The following is a 24419-nucleotide window of genomic DNA, read 5'->3' on the forward strand; positions in this document are numbered from 1 at the left end:
AAGGATTATTAAAGGCTAAACTGATGTCTGGAGCAGTAGTTCTACTGTAAATCACAGCCTTTGGCTAGTCTCTTAAAGTGACTTAATTCATGTGATTGTTAACAGAATTTTTTGGTTAATTGCTTTTCTGTTAGAACATGCTGATTAGTCAGAACAAACTTGTTGCAGAAACATATCTGTTTTGATTCAAATTTTTTCAGGAAGACTTTTCAGGTCCAGGATGGAATTTCTGGTGAAAGTGACAGAGAGAGACATATCCGCTCCCAACCCCAGAATAGCCAATAACCTACTGGTTAGGGAACTCACCTGAGGCAATGGGGATCCAGCTTCAAGTCCCTGCTCTAAAGGAGGCAGAGCAGAGACATGAAGCTGGGTCTCCCCCATCTTAGCTGAATGCCCTGAGCACTGGGCTACTGGCTATTCTGAGGGGGAGTGACTGGCTTTTGTGAAAAAATTCAGAGTCTGGTTTTTGTTCTGAAGGGGAATGAAAACAAATGTTGAAACTTCAAAAATTTTTGGAAACATAATCCTTTGTTTTATGGCAAGCCCGAAGGCTTGTCTACACTGAAAACACAACAGCAGCACAGCTGTAGCACTTCAATGAGACACTATCTATGCCGACAGGAGGGGTTCTCCCAGTGATATAGATAATCCACTTCCCTAAGGAGCAGCAGCTAGGTTGACAGAAGAATTCTTCCGTCAAACTAGCGCGTCTACACAGGGGCTTAGGTCGTCTTAACAATGTTGCTCAGGGGTGTGGATTTTCCAAAAATTGTCAAAGTAACTACTGCTGCACGGAGAAAAACCATAGGGTACAGTATGTGTGTCACAAATTGGTCATAGCATGCAGTGACCAAACTGTGTTACATGCTTACAGGTCCCTTTCCAGCAATTATTTGCCTAGTCATCTCCTCCAGACTATTCAGTTATCTCCTACACACTTTTTCCACATGAAACAATTTAGAGGTGCCTGGGAAATATCAGACTCAGCAGAATGTAAATCAATACAAGAGCCTCTTGCCCACAAATGCACACAGTGTGTGTGCACACATTGACCACTGTAAGAAGCCGCTGGAGTGCTGAAACCCAATGGTCCTGTGGCCTTAGGAGGAGGAGAAAGAGCAGAATACATGGGAAAGAACTCAAGAACAGGGAGAAAAGACCCACAAATTGTTTTTGAATAACTCTGAAAAAAGGGAAAAAAAGAAGGGTGATAACCCCTGAAAACATAAGAAAATAGGCGAGCTCAAGAGAAACTAGGTGTTCTGGCCTAAGGACAACAGGTCGAGTGCCATTTATTAGAACAGCCTATAAAATTCCTCATGAAAATGTACCAGCTCAAGCAAAAATCTGCTCATTTGCCCTTTATCATGACAACAGATAATTATAAAAATTAATATTTCATTCAACCAAAAAATAAAGCCTCCTTGACCTGGGTAATATACATTTCACTACCATACACACTTCTTATTTGAAGAAACTCCAGAGAAACCTTGTAAATGAGCATGAGCTGAATGTGAAGGATAAATCAGGTAGATCAGTAAGTCAACACAGCAGCATGTTCACAGTCAAAACGTGTGGTCTTTAAGCTTCATGAATTGAAGACCAGACTCTAGCACTCTGAACTTGGCCTCCTTTGCATGGGTAAAACCATGTACTGGAAGGGAGAATGGGTCAGAAATGTTCTGGAGTCTTGTACATAAGCAAGCCATGAAGCCATAAAGCATTGTGGGAACCACCCAGGATGAAAGCAGGTTTAGGAGCCATCTAGCCTCCTTAGCTATCATGCCAGAGGCTATGATCCCTAAGTATTGTATAGCACTCTTTGTTGTTAAGTGCCTTTCTAGTATGCTTTGTTTTTTTAAAACAAGGAAATGCTAAACAGCTAGGTGTTTCTAACAATGTGCTGAGTGGGGCATTACCCAGGGTCAAATTGGGACTGTTCCCAGTGACTCAGTGAACTGGATTTTTTTTATGGAGGCTTCAGCCTTATGTTCCAGAATCTGAGTGTTAATTTTTTAAAAAAAGTTAAATCAGTAACTCTTAAGGTTGTGAACAGACACTTAAAACTATTAACCAATCATAACTGATGTATAGATGCCTGTGTCACTCTGTAGACAGTCTGAGAAGACAGATTAAAGAGCTGTGACTTTCCCTATTCATTTCAAGGGGTTATTAACCAAAGCCTTATGACAACAATTTAAAGATCAACATTGATCACCATTGCACTGTTGATCACCATGCAAGAATGGAGAAGCACAAACAATGTAAAGATCTCATGCGAGTGGAGATGTCCACATTACAGGAACTACAGTTACTCAGATATGGCATCCTAGCTATGCCTGATAACCCTGTAGTGTAGATGTAGTCTACACCAATGGAAAGGACTTTTCTATCACTGTAGGGACACTACCTTCCTGAGAGACGATATTCTTCCGTCAGCCTGGCTGCAGCTACACCAGGAGTTATGTCAGCATAGCTATGGCACTTAGGCGTGTGAAAAAAACATCACACCCCAGAGTACCATAACTATATCAACCTAAATTTTAAGTGTAGATCAAGCCTTATTTTGGTGTGTCACATGGGTAGAGTTTGGTGTTTGGGCAGAATACAAGTAGGATTTGTTTTTTCTTCAAATTAGATTCCTGGGCATTACAAGTTCACCATTCTCTTCCTGTTTCCCACATTTCTGATAAATTCAGAGACCGTCTTTTGTCTCACAGACTGGAGAAAGCTATTTAGTAATTGTAAAATTGTCACGGGGAAGAAAAAGCAAGAGACTCTTAATGGAAAAATCAAAAGACCAAAAACACCTTCCCCATCTCCCACATGTGCAACACTGTACTCCAAACCTACCCAACCCCCACCCCAGCCACATCCAGTCTGTGAGAGTTACCCTGGTTCTGCAGCTCATCTAGGTCCATGAACCTGCTGGGACGGGGGTTAAACCCCATTGCTGCCTCCAGTTCCTTTTCCCGTTTCCTGCGTAGCTCCTGTTCCTGCGCCCTCCTTGCCACTTCCTCCTGTAACTCATCCAGTTCGCTCTTTGATGGGACAGGGATTTCTCCACCTTCAAACACCAACCAAAGACAGCAATGGGTACTTTCAGTGGGTACCCCATTTCCAGCATGCATACTTTTCTATATCAGCAGCTGAGCTTGTTTCGCTCCCCCTCCCAAATCTTCTTTAAGTCCATTTTAAATAGGAAGCAAGAAAAACCTGAAGACCAAGGCAAGTGCCACCCAGAGCACATAAACTTACACTTAAATAATAATTATTTTATTAATTTTAAAAGTATATATTACATATATTTATATTAATTTTTCTAAAAGATTTAGAAACAAAAAAAAGACTACTGGGTCATTTTAGCCTACTCCCTTGCCAACGCAAATTTCCCCCCACTATATGTTTAACTAGTGCTTTGTACATTTTATCTGGTTTATTGTTCCAGATGAGAGATGAGGTGAGTGAGGTAATATCTTTTATTGGACCAACTTCTGTTGGTGAGAGAGACACGCTTTCGAGCTACACAAAGCTCTTCTTCAGGTGTGGGAAACTTACTCAGAGTGTCACAGCTAAATACAAGATGGATAAGATTGCTTAGTATAAGAATTTTATCATAAAAGACAAAAAATCCATATATATTTTATACATTGTCATAAAGGACAAAAGATATCATGTTTTTATATTTTATCAGTAAACTATCAAATATTTTCATATTTTTTCATAAAAGACAAAATATAAAAGATATAAAAAACAAACACACCACATTGCCTGTGGGCAAATGGTTTTCACAAGTGATCACTCTTAGTCTTTATCCTCAAAGGAAACCTGCACAACACTTTCAAGAGATGAGCCTGGGAGCTTAAATTTACAACTTTGCTAGGCACTAAAAATCATGGACTGAATAGAGACACTGGAGAGTGCAGTAGGGAAAGTGCTGCAGTCTGTCCACATTGACAGCTGCAAGCGCACTGCCGTGGCCACAGTTGTGGCACTTGCAGCGGCATTGGGAGCAGTGCATTATGGGCAGCTATCCCACAGAGCACCTCTTCCCATTCTGGCGCTGTGACTTGTGGGAAGGGGGCAGGGGACGCAGGGCATTCTGGGTCCTGTCCCAACGCCCCGTGATGCATTGGTTCGCATGCCAGCAATCCCTGTGCTTCCGTCCACATTTGGTGCCATCTTTCAACGTTTTTTGTACTGTTCGCTCTGTCTTCCCTTTTGGTCTGCAGGAATGGAGCCCGAACTGTTGAGGAGGATGCTGACGAGTCTCGCCAGCACGTCATGTTTGGCAGTTGAGTTACTCCTTAAGATCCAAACTGACAGTGAAGACTCCGATGATATCGACTTGAGTAACGCATACAACACGAGATTGCTTGTGGCATTTTCGGACATGCTCACCACCGTGGAACGCCGCTTTCGGGCTCGGGAAAGAAGCACTGAGTGGTGGGATCACATTGTCATGCAAGTCTGGGATGACGAGCAGTGGCTGCAGAACTTTCGGATGAGAAAAGCCACTTTCACGGGACTGTGTGATGAGTTTGCCCCCACCCTGCAGCGCAAGGACACAAGATTGAGAGCTGCCCTGCTGGTGGAGAAGTGGGTGTCTATTGCAATCTGGAAGCGGGCAACTCCAGACAGCTACCGATTGGACGCTAAACCAGTTTGGAGTGGGAAAGTCGACCGTTGGAATCGTGTTGATGCAAGTTTGCAGGGCCATTAATCGCATCCTACTCAGAACTGTGACTCCGGGTAACGTGCATAACATTTTGCCTGGCTTTGCACAAATGGGTTTCCCTAACTCCGGAGGGGCAGTAGATGGGATACCTATTCCAATTCTGGCACCAGCCCACCTAGCCTCCAAGGATGTTAATCTAAAGGGCTATTTCTCTATGGTTCTCCAGTCGCTTGTGGATCACTGTGGGTATTTCATTGACATTAACACAGGCTGGCCCAGAAAGGTGCATGACCCACGCATCTTTTGGAACACTGGCCTGTTCAGGAAGCTGCAAGCCAGGACTTTTTTCCCAGATCAGAAGATCACCGTAGGGGAAGTCGAAATGCCCATTGTGATCCTTGGAGACTCCGCTTACCCTTTAATGCCGTGGCTCATGAAACCCTACACAGGGAGCCTTGACAGCAGCAAGGAGCGGTTCAACAGCAGTTGAGCCAGTGCAGAATGACTGTGGAGTGTGCTTTTGGCCATTTAAAGGTCTGCTGGTGCGCTCTGTATGGGAAGCTGGACTTGGCCGATGACAACATTCTCGCAGTTATATCCGCGTTCTGTACCCTCCATTTGTGAAAGGAAGGGTGAAAGATTCACTCAGGCATGGAACTTGGAGGTTCAACACCTGGAGGCTGAATTTGAACAGCCAGAGAGCAGGGCTATTCGAGGGACCCAGCGTGGGGCTGCAAGGATTAGGGATGCCTTGAGGGAGCAATCTGAGGCTGAAAGCCACCAGTAATGTCTGATGCCCTGCATGGGAGTGAAGTGCAGTGGTTCCAATGTTAGTAAGAATCTGTGTGTGCTATGCTGACTTGCAGTGCCTGCTGCTTTCCTGGGATAAGGTATCTTTTACTTTATGCAATAATAAAGCATGTTTTCAAAGCCAAAAAATCCATTTATTGAAAAGAAAATGCATATTGAAAAGAAACACAACTGCTTGGGAAACAGAAAGGGAAAGGGGGTGGGCTGGGGAACAGTACAATCATAGATTTGCCTATGTCCTGTTATCATACTCAGCCTTCCTGTCTGGAGTGCTGTGCAATGAGTGCTGCACTTCAGGATGGCTATAATGCACAGTGATGGAGGTTGAGTGCAATGGGTAAGGGCTGTAGTTTTCAGGACTGGGTGGCGAAGCTACAGGTGTTGGAGGCAGCTGGTGGGGATAAGAACCCGAATGTTGGGCAAAGTGGGTTGGAAGGGACAAGGGGGCACAAGGAAAAGAGTTTTGGGACAAGAGCTGCAGCGGGGGCGGGCGTGGTAGTGCTCCGCCTGCATGGCTACAAGCGCCTGGATTGAGTCTGCTTGGTGCTCCATTATGCCTATCAGCCGCTCCGTGCTTTGCTGCCGGAGCTCCGTGCTTTTGTGCCAGTGCTCCTCATTCTGCTGGCGGATCCTCCTTTCACTCTCCCTCTGCTCCTGTGCTTTTTGATTTTCATTAAGGGACTGCTGCATGACTTCATGCAGCATGTCTTCTTTGCTTTTACATGGCCTCTTCCTAATTCGTTGGAGTCTTTCGGTCGGTGATAACATGGACTGCTGAGATCTCAAGGTTGCAACTGTAAAGGCAAAATGCAACACTTAACAGAGGCAGCATTGCCACACCAGACAGAGCAAGGATTCCCCCGTACTTACGGGCAAGCACAGTCTACACAATCGCATAATTTGCCTGTCCCAAAGCGAGTGCACATAACCCATGAGAACCCCAAAATGGCGAGTAAGCACAGGGTCAAGGGAGACTGATTGTTTCACGGCCGTACTGTCCTCTAGGTTTCTGTGCCTTGGGGACAGCCAACAGCTGCAGGGGGCCCCTATACTGAACACTCTCCCCACATTTTCCACAGGAGTTTGTCCTGGAAGATATCTCGCTGCTGAGGGTGACCTGGGAAGCAAGGGAGGATCTTCTACTACAAAGCGGCTTCCGGCCTGGCCCATACGCAGCTTGCCTGTGTGCAGCAATGGTTCCCCCACCCCTCACAGCACAGTGGCGCGGACATGTTAGCCTGACTGGGACAAGGACCAGAGTGGCTCTCCCAAGAAACCTGCGCAAGCGCATTGCCCAACTTCTAGGTGAGACCTTTGAAGAGATCACTGAAGCCGACTATTGTGATATGAGAGAGTACATCGACGCCCTATTCCGCATCTAGGCATGCATGCAGCCCTAACCCTCCTCGCCCCAAGAGCCCGCACCGAATAACTTCCATCCCAAAATGAAAGCTGCTTACCGGGCACGTCCTCTGGTGTTTGTCCTTCCCCAAGCACCGGCCGCTGCAACTGGCTACCTTCCTCCTGGCTTGAGAACAGCTCCTGGCTGCATGCATCTAGGGATGCCGGGATGTCTTCCTCCTCCTCAGCACCCTCGCTCCCGCTTTCCTCCTCCTCCTCCTGCCTTGTTGAACTGGGCTCTGAAGTGTCCAGGGTGGTACTCAGAATGGAGGTGGGGTTACGCCCCAGTATTGCGTCCAGCTCTTTGTAGAAACGGCAGGTCATGGGGGCAGCACTGGAGAGGCAGTTTGCCTCGCGGGCTTTGCGGTAGGCATTCCGCAGCTCCTTCACTTTAACCCTGCACTGCGTCCCAGTCATTGCCCCTTTCCATCATGTCCCTTGATATCTGCCTGAAGGTATCGTAATTCCTACAGTTGGAGCGCTACTGGGACTGGACAGCTTCCTCCCCCAAACACTGATGAGGTCCAGCACCTCACCATTGCTCCATACTGGGGATTGCCTGGCGCGTGGAGGCATGGTCACCTGGAAAGATTCGCTGAGAGCACTCCATGCCTGGCTGAGCAAACAGGAAGGGCATTTTCAAAATTCCCAGAGAATTTAAAGGGTGGGTCTGACGGTTGGTCACCTGAGGGCAGGGCAGTAGAGTTCAAAGTGATGACCAGAGTGGCTAGAACAGGCATTGTGGGACACTTCTGGAGGCCGATCAGAGCTCTTTAACAGACCAGGGCGTCCACACTGGTGCTGCGGCACACCAGCGGGGTGCATCACACATTATTCCACTCACCAAGGTGGATTACCAGGAGCGCTCTAGCCATGGAGTCCGGGTGCTCTACGTGCCTTGCCAGTGTGAACGCATAGTCAGTTAGAGCGCATGGGACTGCTTTAATGCGCTGTAACTCGCAAGTGTAGCCATGCCCAAAGTCTCTCTCAGACACAGACTGGCTCTCACACCCACATACACTCTGCTTCTGAGTCCCTCAACACAGATTGTGTGTGTCACACACACACACACACAGAGTCTCTCACTCCCCAACACACACACTGTCTCTCACACAATCCCCCAAAACAGTGTGCCTCATACACAGACAGTTTCTCTCACACCCGCATACACTCTGCATCTCAGTCCCCCAACACAGATTGTGTGCGCCTCATACACACACAGTCTCACACTCCCCAAAGCACCATTTTCACTACGTTATTCAAATAGCTGGAGGAGCATAACTTAAGCCAATTTACCCCTGTAGTGAAGACAAGCCTTAAGTTTCCCAGACCTGAAGAAAAGCTCAAAAGCTTGTCTCTCTCACCAACAGAAGTTCATCCAGTAAGAGATATTACCTCACCCACCTTGTCTCTGTATATCCCGGGACCAATATGGCTACAACAACACTGCACGTTCCAAATGATGCACTGTCCACCACTACATCCCTTAACAACCTTACTATCAAATTTCTTTTGAGGACATCCATCTTAAAACTTTCCCTTACTAAAGTCCATCCCATTACTCCTAGTTACAAGCCCTTCATCCTATTCTTAGATAGCTCCTTGCCACTATGGGTGTTCACACGGCTCCAATATTCTTGCATCCCTCTACAACTATCCATGCTTCATATATTCAGTCCTTCCTCAAACCAATCCCACGAGCCCCCTACTCTTTGTGTTGCTCTTCATAGTGCTGATTTACATTTACCAATATACAAAATAAATGCAATATTCCAGCTATGGTTGCATGAAAGACTTATGGAGAGGGACTACTGACTCTCAACTTTGTGACATAACACCTCTTGGCATGAACTCCAAAAATCTCTTTAAAAATGTGGACATCTATGAGCAGTTTGCATGAGGGATGCAGGAAAAGGGGTATGCCAGGGATCAGCAGCAGTGCCGTGTGAAAGCAAAGGAACTGCGGCAGGCATGCCAGAAGGCCAGGAAGGCCAACAGTCAATCAGGTGCCAAACCACAGACCTACTGATTTTACAAGTTTCAGAGTAGCAGCCGTGTTAGTCTGTATCCGCAAAAAGAAGAGGACGACTTGTGGCACCTTAGAGACTAACAAATTTATTTGAGCATAAGCTTTCATGAGCTACAGCTCACTTCATCGGATGCCTTCAGTGGAAAATACAGTGGGGAGATTTATAAACACAGAGAACATGAAACAATTACCATACACACTGTAAGGAGAGTGATCAGGTAAGGTGAGCTATTACCAACAGGAGAGCGGAAGTGAAAAAACCTTTTGTAGTGATAATCAAGGTGGGCCATTTCCAGCAGTTGACAAGAACGTCTGAGGAACAGCGGGGGGAGGGGAATAAAGACCTGCATGCCATACTTGGTTGAGACACCAGCACCACTCTCAGACCATCATAGATACCTCTGATAAGCCCGAGTCACAGGCCCCTGGAATGAACAGCGAAGATGAGGAGAATAAGGAGGATGGGAAACACACAACTGTGGGTTCCAGCTGCCATGAGCCAGGACCTGTTTGAGACTCCACTGTAGTCCCATCGGTCAGAAATGGATTAAGATGTATTGGGTGCCATGGGCACAAAGAATATTTGGGCCCCCATACCCATTAAAACATGAATGTCTCAAAATGCATTAATACAAATACTCTACGCATGCTCTTAAATTTTCACAGTCCTTTAAAAGAGATTACATGTTATTTTGATTCTGTGAGTTGTAACCCATCAAATGTCCTTTTCACCACCAACTATTGAACTGAGAGTAGCTTAGGAAACTAATGACAGCCAGACTCTGCGTATCATTCCCAGTAACATCTGTGCATAGCCATGGAAAAAATGTGCTACACTTAATATACTGTAAATATCTCTCTTTTATGTACCCCCATTACACTTATATTTTAATAATACTGTCACATTAAGTAACAAAAAAACAAACATAAAAAACATAACATATATGGGGGTTCAGAAGGGAGAGAGGAGAATGTGCAGGGGCTGAAGGGGGCAGGAGGAGGTTGTCAGAGAAGGAACTGGGCAATATGAAGATGTAGCAGGGTCAGAGGGATTCTGCAGAGCTGGAGGAAGACAGAGGTGTGCTGAGGAATGTGAAGGAAAGGTCGTAAACAAAGTGGGGATGGGGAGCTTGAGGTGTGGGAGAAGACAGAGGAGAATGCAGGAGAATGTGGGTCCAGAAGGGGAGCTGAGAGGGGCAAGGGAGGAGGAGTGTGAATAGGAAGGGGAAGGGAGCACAGGTGAGTGTAGGTGGTGGTCGTGGGGATCAGGAACCTCTGGGGGACAAGAGAGATAGACAGAATGCGAGAGGTTGATGCTGGGAGGGGGCAAAGGCAGTGAGAAGAGTGGGGCAAGAATGGCAGCTCCCCAATCCCAGGAGATTGGGGAGAACAAGTAGCAACATCTCTCCAAGGACCAGCAGGAAGGGGCTGCTGGGGGGCACACACCAAAACAGAATTTAAATCTCACAGACCAATCAATTCATTGTATTTATCAAATCCCAAGAGTTGTAAACCAAGCTCAGGATGTGGGATTGGCAAAGGGGCGAGGGTGGCAACAGGGACAAGCCATCAGCCTCTCTCCACCAGCCATGTAGCTTTACTATGGACTCTGCGCTCTGCAGGGGCGTGTGCAGGAATAAAAATTTGACCCCTTTTGGAGGGGCATGTTCTGTGTTCCCACCCCGGCCCTGGGGCCAGAGTAGCTCAGTCTCCCCCCCCACCGCAGCCCCACTGGGGATGCTGTGCTTCCACCTCCTACCCATCCACACAGCGGACTATCCTGGGCTCCCACCACCTCCTGCAGAGCCGTCCCTAGTGGACGGCAAATCTGGGCGACCGCTCCAGGCTGCACTTTGTGGGGCCCTGCAGGCTGGTGCGATTGGCTAGTGCCACATGGAGTGTGGGTGAACCGCTGGCTGGTGGTGGTTACCTTCAGTCCCGCCCCTTCCATCCAAAAGAGAGCGCATGCCCTGGAGTTCTGGGAGGGAGAGCGCACGGCACTGCCGCTGCAGTCTCCCAGCCCCATAGGGCTGGGAGAGCGTGCGGTGCCACCATGGCCTCCCCAGCCCCAAGAAAGCGGACAGTGTGGCCCCAGCCCCCTGGAACCCAGTGGCACTGCCAAAGCTGGGCCCTGGGGGGGCAGAATGTGGGTGGGGCCACACCTAGCTATTTGAGGAGGCACTGCCTCCCCTACCCACTCCCGGTGCGGTCGGTCCCGGAATTGATGTCACTTCCGTCCCGGGGACCGCGCTGACCACCGTGAACCCTGTGCTCTCCCCTCAACTGACCCCTTTTTTGCCTGCCCCACTCCCAGAGGCTCTGCTCACTGCACTGCTACTATTGGTTAGAAGGGTTCTTACTTTGTCCATCTCAGCTGCTAATTGGTGGAAGCCGAGAAGGTGGTGGGGTGGGTAAGCTCCAGAGAATGCCGGCTCCTGGAGGAGGGGATCTGCCTGCCCAGCACTGCAACTAAGAGCTCTGCCTATGCTTGGGTGTGTGCTGTGAGCAGACCTCCGGTACAAACTTGAGGGAAGAGAGACAGGTGCCACCCCGTCTTCCCTAAATAGTGCTGCTGATCCGGGGCCAGAGGTGTCAGTTCCCGCTGTAGCCCCAGAGGCGTTGTGTGCCGCTGTCAAATATTGCGGGGGGGGGTGTTGTTCCCCTGCTTGCTCCATACCCCTCCTTCCTCCTCCCCCCGTGCATGTCCCTGGTGCTCTCTCTGCGTCTTGGTTCCCCCTGCCCTGGGTTCAGCTCCAGCACTCCAGGAAGCCCCTTCCTCCCTTCCATGGCACTGCCGTGTTCTGGGCTCCGGATTTTCTCCCCCACCCTGGCTCCACTCTGGATTCCCCGCTCCAGGTATCCCCTGCCTGCCGTTCAGCCCCACAATAGGGCTCCGGTTTCAGCTGCTGCTACAGGGATCCTGAAGGTAGGAACCCGGGGCTGCCCGCGGTGGAGGCAGCCCGACACCCAACATGGAGGTGTTGCTGCAGCACAGGCCGCCCTGCCCACTGGCCACCTGCCCCAGACGGAGCTGCTACCAGGAGCCCGGGGGCCCCGTGTGGTAATCTGCCACTGCCATCAGTTGAGCACAGGCAAGCCCAGTGCAGGGGAAGGAAAAAATGGTTACCTACCTTTTGTAACTGCTGTTCTTCGAGATGTGTTGCTTATGGCCATTCCATTCTAGGTGTGTGCACACCCATGTGCACAGTTGTCGGAATTTTTTGCTTTAGCAGTATCCATAGGGCTGGTTGTGGCGCCCTCTGGAATGCCGCACTCATGTGCTGGTATATGAAGCGCTGCCGACCCCATGCCCTCTCAATTCCTCCTTGCCGGCAACTCTGACAGAGGGGCAGGAAGGTGGGTAATGGAATGGACATGAGCAACAAATCTCGAAGAACAATAATTACGCAATGTAGACAACTGTTTTCTCTTCTTCGAGAGCTTGCTTGTGTTGATTCCATTCTAGGTGACTCACAAGCAGTATCCCTGGAGGTGGGCTTGGAATTCAGTTGTATGGCTTGCAATACTGCTCTGCCGAAGTCAGCGTCGTCCCGGGCCTGCTGGGAAAGTGAGTAATGGAATGTGAACATGTGGATGGACGACCAGGTAGTGGCCCTGCAAATATTTTGGATTGGCACCTGGGCCAGGAAAGCTGCCGACGAGGCTTGCATCTTGGTTGAATGGGCAGTTACAATCGCCAGCAGTGGCACTTTTGCCTGTTCATAGCAAAAACGGATGCAGGAGGTATCCATGATAAAATTCTTTGGGCAGACATAGGAAGGCCCTTTGTTCTGCCTGCCACCGCGATGAATAACTGCGTCGACTTACGGAATGGCTTACTCCTTTCAATGTAAAAGGCTAGCACCCTTCTGACGGCCAGAGAGTGTAATCTATGCTCCTCAACTGACTTATGAGGAGCTGGAAAGAAGACTGGTAAGTATATTTCCTGGTTGATATGAAACTGCACAACTACCTTGGGCAGGAAAGCTGGGTGCAGCCACAGCTAGACCTTGTCCTTGTAGAACACTTTGTAGGGCAACTCCGAGATAAGCACCCTAATCTCAGAGACCCTATGGGCTGATGTTATCGCCACCAGAAATCAGACCTTCCATTTGAGCAGAAAAAGGGAACAAGAGGCCAATGGCTCGAAGGAACCTTGACAGTATGAGGTTCAGGACTCAAGGAGGGATGGGATCGCAGACTTGAGGATAGAACTGCTCCAGACCTTTTACAAAATGGACAGTCATGTTGTGAGCAAAGACCTTCCCTGGAATGGAGAGTGGAAGGCCAAAATAGCAGCCAAATGGACACTGATCGTCAAAAGAGACAGGCCCTGGAGCTTGAGGTGCATAAGGTAGTCCAGTATCGACTGCAGCGAGGCCTGTTCAGGCCAAAGACCTTGGTCCAAGGTCCAACACGTGAACTGTTTTCATTTGGCCAGGTAGATTGCCCTGAGAGAGGGCTTTCTGCTGCTCGATGGGATTTGTTAGACATGGGCTGAGCACTCCTGCTTGTCTGCATTCAACCATGAAGCAGCCAAGTCATCAAGTGCAGTGCAGCTAGGTTCGGGTGCAGAAACCTGCCAGGGTTCTGAGAAAGCCAGTCCAGCAAGAGTGGTAGCTGTAGCGGAGCTGTCATCAAGAGGTCCAGCAGCATGCCAAACCACTGTTGGCCAAGCCAATCCGGAGCTATCAGGATTACCTTCGCCTTGTCCTGCTTGATTTTCATGAGGACTCTTTGGATTAATGGTCCTGGTGGGAAGGCGTATAGTAGAGCCCCCGACCATGGGAGCAAAATGGTATCGGACAGGGAGCCTCTGTTGACCCCGTGAATTGAGTAGATGTTAAGGAAAAGTTAGCACATGTGACGCCATTTTGGTTTGGGGCCCACCATTATTTAAATGCCAGCACATCATACACCAGGAGGAGTGATCCTTAGATACTGAATCCCTGTGAAAATCCTCTTCCTTGTCTCCAGCCTGCCTTGACTCCCAGTATCTGGTTTTTGTCAGTCTCTTTGTCAGTTGCGGATGATACTAAACTGGGAGGAGTGGTAGATACGCTGGAGGGGAGGGATAGGATACAGAAGGACCTAGACAAATTGGAGGATTGGGCCAAAAGAAATCTGATGAGGTTCAATAAGGATAAGTGCAGGGTCCTGCACTTAGGACGGAAGAACCCAATGCACAGCTACAGACTAGGGACCGAATGGCTAGGCAGCAGTTCTGCGGAAAAGGACCTAGGGGTGACAGTGGACGAGAAGCTGGATATGAGTCAGCAGTGTGCCCTTGTTGCCAAGAAGGCCAATGACATTTTGGGATGTATAAGTAGGGGCATAGCGAGCAGATCGAGGGACGTGATCGTTCCCCTCTATTCGACATTGGTGAGGCCTCATCTGGAGTACTGTGTCCAGTTTTGGGCCCCACACTTCAAGAAGGATGTGGATAAATTGGAGAGAGTCCAGCGAAGGGCAACAAAAATGATTAGGGGTCTGGAACACATGAGTTATGAGGAGAGGCTGAGGGAGCTGGGATTGTTTAGCCTGCAGAAGAGAAGAATGAGGGGGGATTTGATAGCTGCTTTCAACTACCTGAAAGGGGGTTCCAAAGAGGATGGCTCTAGACTGTTCTCAATGGTAGCAGATGACAGAACGAGGAGTAATGGTCTCAAGTTGCAGTGGGGGAGGTTTAGATTGGATATTAGGAAAAACTTTTTCACTAAGAGGGTGGTGAAACACTGGAATGCGTTACCTAGGGAGGTGGTAGAATCTCCTTCCTTAGAGGTTTTTAAGGTCAGGCTTGACAAAGCCCTGGCTGGGATGATTTAACTGGGAATTGGTCCTGCTTCGAGCAGGGGGTTGGACTAGATGACCTTCTGGGGTCCCTTCCAACCCTTATATTCTATGATTCTATGATTCTTAACTCCCTGTCTCTTGGCCTTGATGTGAGGCCTTCCATTCTGATAATAAAAGTTACTGATGCATGGCTTTAGGACCATTCTGTGTAATTAACATACTGGTATAGCATGAGGAATGCACCAAGCAGGGATAGGTGGTAGATAAGACAAGGGTTTGTTTATTGGCTAAGGTTTCCGATGCACGAGGGCAACATGCTTTGCTAAAAAGTATATAACCTTTGTATAATCTGTATTCAGGGTCCCCCCCTGGCTAGCAGGGGGGCACCACGCTCGAGCATAATAAACTTAGTGTCTTTTGGGAACTCTGCAGTTGTGGACTTTGTTTCTGTGCCTCAGCCTAGATTCGAACTGTGCATGACCTATCAGGTATAATTCGCAGCATTGGTGTGCCGGTCCTATCAGGTATAATTTGCAGCATTGGTGTGCGTGTCCTATCAGGTGTAATTCGTAGCATTGGTGTGCGTGTCCTATCAGGTATAATTCGCAGCATTGGTGTGCGTGTCCTATCAGGTATAATTCGCAGCATTGGTGTGCGTGTCCTATCAGGTATAATTCGTAACAGTTTTGGCGACCACGAAGGGACTCTAGGCTCGCCCCAACAAGCGAGACTACACTCCTCCTCTCGGACAGCTCCAGCCACCACAGGGTGAGTTCACCTTTGAGAACTCCGAGGAGGGGGGTGTGTGAGCCATCGCTTAGGCGATAAGGTGGCACATTTTGTGTTCTTTTGGTAGCCCATTATGGGTTCTGGGCAGAGTGTAAGTAAGGGGACCTCTTTGGCTGAAATTCTCAAAAATTGGGGGAATATTTCTGGCACCCATGGGTTAGGTAGGAAGAAAGCTGTTATTTTATGTAAGGTTGAGTGGCCAGCACTAACAACTCAGACATCTGTTGAATGGCCACCGGATGGGTCCTTTGCTGGGGATACATTAACAGCGCTTAGAAGGAGGCTGGAGGACAAAGCTCCAGCCCAGATGGATTATTGGTACATATGGGACAACTGGGCTTATGCGCGTGCGAAAGGACGTCCTCTTTCCTCCTCCTTTTCCTATCTATCTCAGGGGTCTTCAGCCCCGCTCTGTGCTATGCCTGTTTCTTCTCCTCCCCGACCTGCTTCTGCCCCTCCCCCGGCTTACCCTCAGCTTTCTGACTTATGCCTATCATCTCCTTGCTCGTCACCCCCCTGTCCGTGTGAGCCCACCATTGACCCACTGGTTACTCTGCAAGCTCCCCTCATTCAGCAACCCCTTGTTACTCATGGTACGGACGGGAGTGAACGGTTCGCCTTTCCCTATGTTCACCGCCCCTTTGGCCCAGGCGATTTAATAACATGGCAACAGCAGATGCCTTGCCTGCGTGACGATCCAGAGAAGGTTCTGCAGACCATTCGGTCTGTATTTACCGCATTTAATCCTACATGGGGAGATGTCCAGGTAATCCTGGACACACTTTTTACCCCTGATGAGAAATATTCCATTCTGGATGCTAATAGGCGCTGGGCAGGGGAGGATAGTACTCGGACTTCTTGGCCCCGACTGATCCCAATTGGAATCCTAATGTGCTTACTCAAATGGGCCTTTTAAAGGCGGGTAGAAATGGCCTTTTAGAAGCTATACGTAAAGCTGGTAGTTAAACGGCTAACTGGTCTAAAATCCAAGAATGTCAGCAAGAGCTTACTGAGCATCCCTCCGCCTTTTTGGCCCGGTTGTCCAAACAAGTTCGTGTATATGGGGGCAGTATAAACCCTGAGGCAGAGGAAAACCGTCCTATGATGGTCTCCTTTTATGTTGATCAGGCAGCATCAGATATAAAAAAATATTTTTCTAAGCATGTGCCCGATTGGCCAGGAAAACCCCTCCAAGAGGTAGTCCGCCTGGCCACCTTTGTGTTTAACGGCAGGGACGAGGAGAAAGCACAGGAAAAACGTAAACAGAAGAAGGAGGAGGTAAATATGTTAGCTGCTGCCTTGCAGGCTCCTTCGGGAAACCAGCATTGGCAAGGGCGCGGAGAGATGAGAGGAAGGGGGCATGGACGGGGGACAGGAGGAGGGGGAGGTTGGGATAAAATGAGGGACGGAAATTGTAATTATTATAAGCAACCAGGGCACTGGAGGAGGGAGTGTCCCCTGCTTCCCCGAGGGGCTCCTTGGAAGAGCCAGGTAGAGGCTAATCCTCTTTTCCCCCTAACGCCCCCCAGAACCTTGTTAACCCCCAGTGACTAGAGGTGGAGGTTTTGGGGACTTTGGGAGAGTTGGAATGGGACTTGGGGTTACAGTCACAAATTTATTTGAAAGTTGGGGAACACCTTGTGCCTTTTCTAGTAGATACTGGGGCCACCCTCTCCACTTTAACTTTTGTTCCGGGCTCTCTGTCCAATACCAAAGTTTGGGTGCAGGGCATAGAAGGCAATCCCTGCCCGGCTCCTTTATCCTACCCTGTCCCTATCGAGCTTGGTTCTTTAAAGCTATCACATAGGTTTGTTGTAACGCCGGAGGGCCCCGCGAACCTCCTCGGGCGGGATGTGCTGGGCAAATTGGGGGCACATATATATTGCGCCCCCGAGGGGCTCCGCATGTCCGTCCCAGACTCGGCGGTTGAATCATAGAATATCAGGGTTGGAAGGGACCTCAGTAGGTCATCTAGTCCAACCCCCTGCTCAAAAGCAGGACCCATCCCCAATTAAATCATCCCAGCCAGGGCTTTGTCAAGCCTGACCTTAAAAACTTCTAAGGAAGGAGATTCCACCACCTCCCTAGGCAACGCATTCCAGTGTTTCACCACCCTCCTAGTGAAAAAGTTTTTCCTAATATCCAACCTAAACCTCCCCCACTGCAACTTGAGACCATTACTCCTTGTCCTGTCCTCTTCCACCACTGAGAATAGTCTAGAACCATCCTCTCTGGAACCTCCTCTCAGGTAGTTGAAAGCAGCTATCAAATCCCCCCTCATTCTTCTCTTCCGCAGACTAAACAATCCCAGTTCCCTCAGCCTCTCCTCATAACTCATGTGTTCCAGACCCCTAATCATTTTTGTTGCCCTTTGCTGGACTCTCTCCAATTTATCCACATCCTTCTTGAAGTGTGGGGCCCAAAACTGGACACAGTACTCCAGATCAGGCCTCACCAATGTCGAATAGAGGGGGACGATCACGTCCCTCGATCTGCTCGCTATGCCCCTACTTATACATCCCAAAATGCCATTGGCCTTCTTGGCAACAAGGGCACACTGCTGACTCATATCCAGCTTCTCGTCCACTGTCACCCCTAGGTCCTTTTCCGCAGAACTGCTGCCTAACCATTCGGTCCCTAGTCTGTAGCTGTGCATTGGGTTCTTCCGTCCTAAGTGCAGGACTCTGCACTTATCCTTATTGAACCTCATCAGGTTGCTTCTCTTATGGCATCGGTTACCTCTATTCCTGGTGTGCCCTCTGAATTGTCCCGTGTTCCCCACACTTTGTGGAGCACAAATCCTACTGATGTGGGTCTTCTTAAATCAGCAGTTCCAGTGAGTCTGAAAACAAGGGGCGGACCGCCTCCGTCCGTAAAACAATACCCCTTGCCGAGGGAGGCGGAAGAAGGCATCTCACTTCTTATTGACAGCTATTTGACTCAGGGGGTTTTAGTCCCCTGCAGTTCGCCCTGTAATACTCCTATTCTTCCAGTAAGGAAGCCTAAACCAGGACCAGACGGGCGTCCAGTCTATCGATTTGTCCAGGATCTACAGGCTATAAATGGTTATGTTATAGCCCCCCATCCAGTTGTCCCTGATCCGAGCACTATTCTAACACTGATTCCTCAGTCAGCCACCTGCTTTACTGTTACAGATTTGTGTGCAGCATTTTTCAGTATCCCTTTGCACCCTGATTCTCAATATTTATTCACATTTACCTGGAAGAGTCAGCAGCTAACATGGACGCGTCTTCCACAGGGGTTCTCAGGATCCCCCACTATTTTTTCCCGAATTCTCACCGAGGATTTAAAAGATATTGTCTTGCCTAGTTCGTCTGTCCTGGTTCAGTATGTGAATGATTTGTTAATTGCTGCCTCAGATCATAACGCATGTTTAATTGACTCTGTTGTTTTGTTTACTGCATTAGCTAATAAGGGTCATCGTGCATCTCCATCCAAGTTGCAGCTGTGCCTAGATCAGGTAATTTATTTGGGCTTTGTAATTAGGCCTGGGGAGCGCTTACTCTCCCCCGACAGGGTGCGGGCAATCCAGGATTACCCGTGTCCGACTACCAAAAAGCAGTTACGGGCTTTCTTGGGGGCTGCGGGGTTCTGCCGACCCTGGGTCGTGGCTTTCAGGGAATTGGTGAAACCGTTAGTTCAAGCTACTACAACACTGACCCTCGATCCTGTCTCCTGGACCCCGGAAATGGAAGACGCTTTTAAATCCATCAAAAAGGCTCTGATCTCTGCGCCCGCCTTGGGATTCCCAGATTACGGTAAACCATTTTCTCTTTTCACTCACGAACGGCAGGGGGTGGCTAGCGGCGTCCTTTTGCAATACCTGGTGGATCGCCCACGCCCCGTAGCCTATTACTCAGTACAACTGGACCCTGTTATTCAGGGCTCTGTCTCCTGTGTACGGTCTGTTGCTGCTGCTGCTGTCATGGTTGAACGGTCACGACCGATTGTTTTGGGGCACCCTCTGACTGTCTGGGTCCCTCATGAGGTTGAAATTCTTTTAAAATAGCATTCTACACAGGCACTGTCTCCACAGCGGGCTCATAAATATGAACTAATCCTGTTGGCCGCTGACAACGTTACTTTACGTCGCTGTAACATCCTCAATCCAGCCGCAATGCTACCCCTCCCAGAGGATGGTACCCCTCACCATGTATGCATGGATGTCGTCACGCAGGATGGTAAGCCCCGCCCGGATTTAGCGGACTCCCCTTTAGTTGAGCCTGATTTACTTCTTTTCACCGATGGGTCCTCGTACTATTTAAATAGCCACCGGGTCTCGGGCTATTTGGTTACCTCTCAGGCAGACGTTATCGAGGCTGCCCCCCTACCACCTTCCTTCAGCGCCCAGGGTGCAGAGTTACACAGGCTTACCAGAGGTTGTTTATTGTCTTCAGGGAAAACTGTTACCATCTATACGGACTCTAAGTATGCTTTTGGGGTTTGTCATGCTACAGGCCAGCTCTGGAAGCAACGAGGATTTTTAACCTTCTCAGGCACAAAAATCGCTAATGGCCCTCTCATTTCCGCCCTTTTGGAAGCTATTCAGGCCTCTCACCAGGTGGCAGTGGTTCATTGTTATGCGCACAGGCAGTCTAACACTTTTGTATCTCAGGGCAATGCATTAGCTGATTCAGCCGCAAAGGCTGCAGCTCTACAGCCCGCATGTTTATCCCGCGGTAAAGCGAGTTCTTGGCTCCTGCCCTACTTGCCTGGCCTTCTCTGCTAAGACTCGGCTCGATGCCAGCTCAAAATGGGGGAGACCCTGGGCAAACTTCCCGTTTCAGCGCTTGCAGATGGACTACGCAGAAATGCCTAAATGCTCAGGGTTTCATCACCTCCTTGTTATAGTGGACCAACTTTCCGGATGGCCTGAAGCAATACCAACCAGAAAGGCAGATGCAAGATCTGTGGTCAAGTTCTTAATGAAAGACATTGTACCCAGGTTTGGTGTCCCTGAGGTCATTGATTCAGATTGGGGCTCACACTTTACTGCAAAGATTTTGGAGGAACTGTACCGGTGCTTGGGGATTACTCGACAATTACACACCCCGTACCACCCCCAGTCTGCAGGTCAGGTGGAACGCATGAACCAAACAATAAAGACAATGGTAGCAAAGTTTTGTAAGGAAACTGGACTTAAGTGGCCAGAGGCCTTGCCTATAGTTTTATGGCATATAAGACGAATGCCACGCATGCCCCTAGGCCTGTCCCCATTTGAGGTGCTGTTTGGGAGACCAGCTTTAGTCCCGGGAATTTATGTTCCTGTACATGCTAGCCTCTTGGATGGAGATGAAACTTTGGCCAGATATGTTGCTAGACTGCAAAAGGAGCTGACTGCCAATCAGTCTGAAGCTCAATTGTTTCAAACTGCACCCTTAGGGTTACAGGTTCATTTCTTTAAGCCAGGGGATTGGGTAATGGTAAAAAAGATCCCCCGCACCAACCCCCTGGAACCCCGGTGGGAGGGGCCGTACCAGGTTCTGTTATGTACTTATTCTGCTTTAAAAGTTGCAGGTAAAGGTTCCTGGATTCACCATAGCTACGTTAAGTTCGCGACAGGACCCCCACCTGACCCTGGCGAGCCAGCAGACGAGCCACTTCACGAATGAACACTACAACCAACCCATGGACTGAGCTTTCCAGCTACTGGGACCTTCACAGCCCACCAGGACTTTTTGTGTTTCTGTTTATTGGACTTACATTGGGGGTAGTGTTTTTTGTATGGTACAGGGGAGGATGTCGACATTGGTATGGTTTGCCTGGGGGGTCCTCTCCCTATTCCCAAATCCAGTACAAGGATGGGAGGGCAATAGCTTCTTGAATTTAACCCGTGCTATCGAACAGGGTGTAAATCGAACGCAGTGTTGGATTTGTATTCATACCCCCACATATTTAGGTCAAGGGGTCCCGTTGGTAGGGGTACCTATCCCCCTTAATCAAACACTCCAAGCTAAGCTATGGGCAAACACTACATTTAACTGGAATGTTACAATCCAAATATGATCTATTGATATGGTGGCCCAGGGTAATTATGCTTTATGTGTGTCACGACGTAAGGGCATAGAAAATACAGTTTTCGTAGGGAATTTTGTAGGGTGCAAGGACACCACCCAAATCAGCTCTGGTGCAGGAGGCCCCTCTACCTACTCCAGAACCCCGTGGCTGGTCCCTGAGGGGTCTGGCTGGTATTGGTTATGTAATCACACAGCCTATAAGGTTCTCCCAGGAGGATGGTGTGGTACATGTTCCTTAGGGGCTATAGTACCCGCCGTGACAGTACACCAGAACCTGACCCGGGGAGAGATCCGCAATCTAGTATGGAGGGACAGACGAAGTATTCCTTTAAACCCCCTTTCTCAACGGCCCAAAGGCTTTCACTCCTTTGTGCATTGGTTTCTGCCATGGTTGGGAGTAAGCGAGCTGGAAAAAGCTATAGTTAACATTTCAGCTGCTTTGGAACTAATGGCAAATGCTACTGCAGATGCTCTCTCTGCCCTTCAAATTGAAGTCACCCAGCTATCCCAAACTACATTGCAAAACCGCCTAGCCCTGGATTATCTCCTTGCAAATCAGGGCAGGGTTTGTGCTCTGGTCAATTCAAGCTGTTGTGTATTTGTAAATCAGCACCATAGGGTGGAAACTGACATCCACATCTTCAAGCAACAGGCAGCCTTATTCCACCACATCAGCCTCGACACTACCAGTGCCGGATTCCAGGAGGTCTGGGACTGGCTCACCTCATGGCTACCGGATGTGGGGACTTGGGGACGGCGTATTTTGTATTTACTTTTTTTGACTGTTATTGTTTTTGCATTATTTTTTGTATGCCTACAATGCTGCAGTATGTGCTGTCAGCAGTTGCTAACCCTGCAGCGTGGTTACTCAGCACCAATATAGCTTACTGACGTACAAAAAAAAAAGGGAAGACTTAAGGAAAAGTTAGCACATGTGACTCCATTTTGGGTTGGGGCCCACCATTGTTTAAATGCTAGCACATCATACACCAGGAGGAGTGATCCTTAGATACTGAATGCCAGCCATACCTGCAGGGGTCTGAGGTGGAATAGCATATGCTGCACAGGCTGTATGTGGCCTAACAACCTCAGGCATGTGTGAGCAGTGGTGAGTAGGTGGGCCCTCACATTTGAGATCAGGTTGGACATAGCTTGGAAACGGACCTCCAGGAGGAAAGCTCTGACCTGGATGGAGTCGAGTACCACTCCTATGAACTCTATCCATTGCACTGGCGTCAGGGTCAATTTCTTTTCATTTATTAACAGACCCAGATCATGACAGGTGGAGCGTACCAGATTGAGGCTCCTTTGCACCTGAGATCATCCCTTGATGAGTTAGTCATTGAGGTATGGATAGACCCGAAACCCTTGACACCTCAGGTAAGTGGCTAGTGGCGCCATACACTTTGTAAATACTCTCAGGGCCAATGAGAGTTCGAAGGGTAGTGCTGTGAATTGGAAATGGTGTCGGCCCACCACAAAATCTGTGCCCTTGGAAGATGAAGATATAAAAGTATGAGTCCTTCAAGTCGAGGGCAGCATACCAGTCTCCTGGATCCAGGGAGGGAATAATGGAGGCTAGGGAGACCATGTGAAACTTCTTGAGATATTTATTGAGGCGTCACAGGTCTAGAATGGGTCTTGGGCCCCCTTTCACCTTTGGGATTAGGAAACAGTGGGAATAGAACCTTTTCCCCCCTTATTTCTTGAGGGACCACCTCTACTGCCCCCAGCTGTAGGAGGTTCTCTACCTCCTGAACGAGGAGTTGCTGTGAGAAGGGTCCCTGAAGAGGGATGGGGAATGTGGGGTGGAGGGGGGGCAACCAAGAACTGCAGGGTGCAGCCCAGCGATATCATATTGAGCACCCAATGGACTGAGGTTACTTGTGACCATGCTGACTGGAAGGGGCACAGGTAGTAGAGGAAAGGATAGGAAGGTGGATCCTGGGATCTGATTGTGACACTGATCTCGAGCGCACTATCAAAACGCCTGCTTTTGGACCCATTGGTGTCTCACAGGGCCAGGACGTGTGGGTGAGAGGAAGGGGGTGACGGCGTTTAAACTCTTGTCTTCTTCCTTCCTCCTGTAGGCACTTTGTTTAGAAGAGTCCGTCAAGTGACTCCCAGGACCTAGGTGGCAGATTGGGCTGGAACTCTTTTCTTGCTGTCTACAGTGTGTGGAGGCCCAGCAAGCACACAGTGGCTCGGGAGTCTGAGTCCATGCAGCCTCACATCCATCAGCTCCGAGAAGAGCCCAGTGCCTTCAAATGGAAGGTCCTGGATGGAGGACTGCATTTCCTAGGACAGACCCAAGGATTGTAGCCAAGAGCTGTGCCTCATTACCAAAGCCAAGGCAACGACTCTGGCAGCCGAATTGGCAGCATCCAAGGCTATCTGGAGGGAGCCCCTTGCCACCGCCTTGCCCTCTTCCCAGATCATGGCAAACTCCTGGCCAAGGTCCTGCGGCAAGGCTTCCCTAAACTTGTTGAGGGAGTCCCAGACATTAAAGTTATACCTTCCCAACAAGGCCTGGTAGTTGGACACATGGAACTGGAGACTGGCCATTGAATAAGTTTTCCTTCCAAAGAGGTCCAGTCTCTTGGCATCCTTATTCTTAGGTGTGGCACTCGCCTGACCTTGCCTGTCTCTTTCGTTGGCCGCAGATACAACCAGCAACCCAGAGGGCAGGTGTGTATAAAGAATTTCAAACCCCATAGGGGGAACAGAATATTTCTTTTCTGCCCACTTGGAGGGGGGCGGAATAGATTAGGGGGTTTGTCTTAGCAATCTTGAGAACCCCTTCACGGACCAGCAACACAACCTGTGCCAGGGTTGCAGCTGATAGCACGTCAAAGGGGGTGTCCGACTGCTTTGCCAG

The 24419-nt window shown here is 49.1% G+C and overlaps 1 protein-coding gene across 13 annotated transcripts in view; it reads right to left on the bottom strand.

Moving 5' to 3' along the window:
- Positions 1–24419, bottom strand: part of USP54 (ubiquitin specific peptidase 54) — a 270452-nt gene that overhangs the window by 21947 nt on the left and 224086 nt on the right. For 11 of the 13 annotated variants that reach the window (XM_075130690.1, XM_075130688.1, XM_075130687.1 and 8 more), the window contains one exon: positions 2897–3070. The exons of the other annotated variants lie outside the window; for them this stretch is intronic. In XM_075130690.1, the coding sequence (XP_074986791.1) occupies positions 2897–3070 (174 nt within the window). The remainder of the gene's footprint in view (positions 1–2896; positions 3071–24419) is intronic. 13 annotated transcript variants of the gene reach the window in all.

Source organism: Caretta caretta, chromosome 7 (genome assembly GCF_965140235.1).
Source record: "Caretta caretta isolate rCarCar2 chromosome 7, rCarCar1.hap1, whole genome shotgun sequence".
Lineage (NCBI taxonomy): Eukaryota > Metazoa > Chordata > Testudines > Cheloniidae > Caretta > Caretta caretta.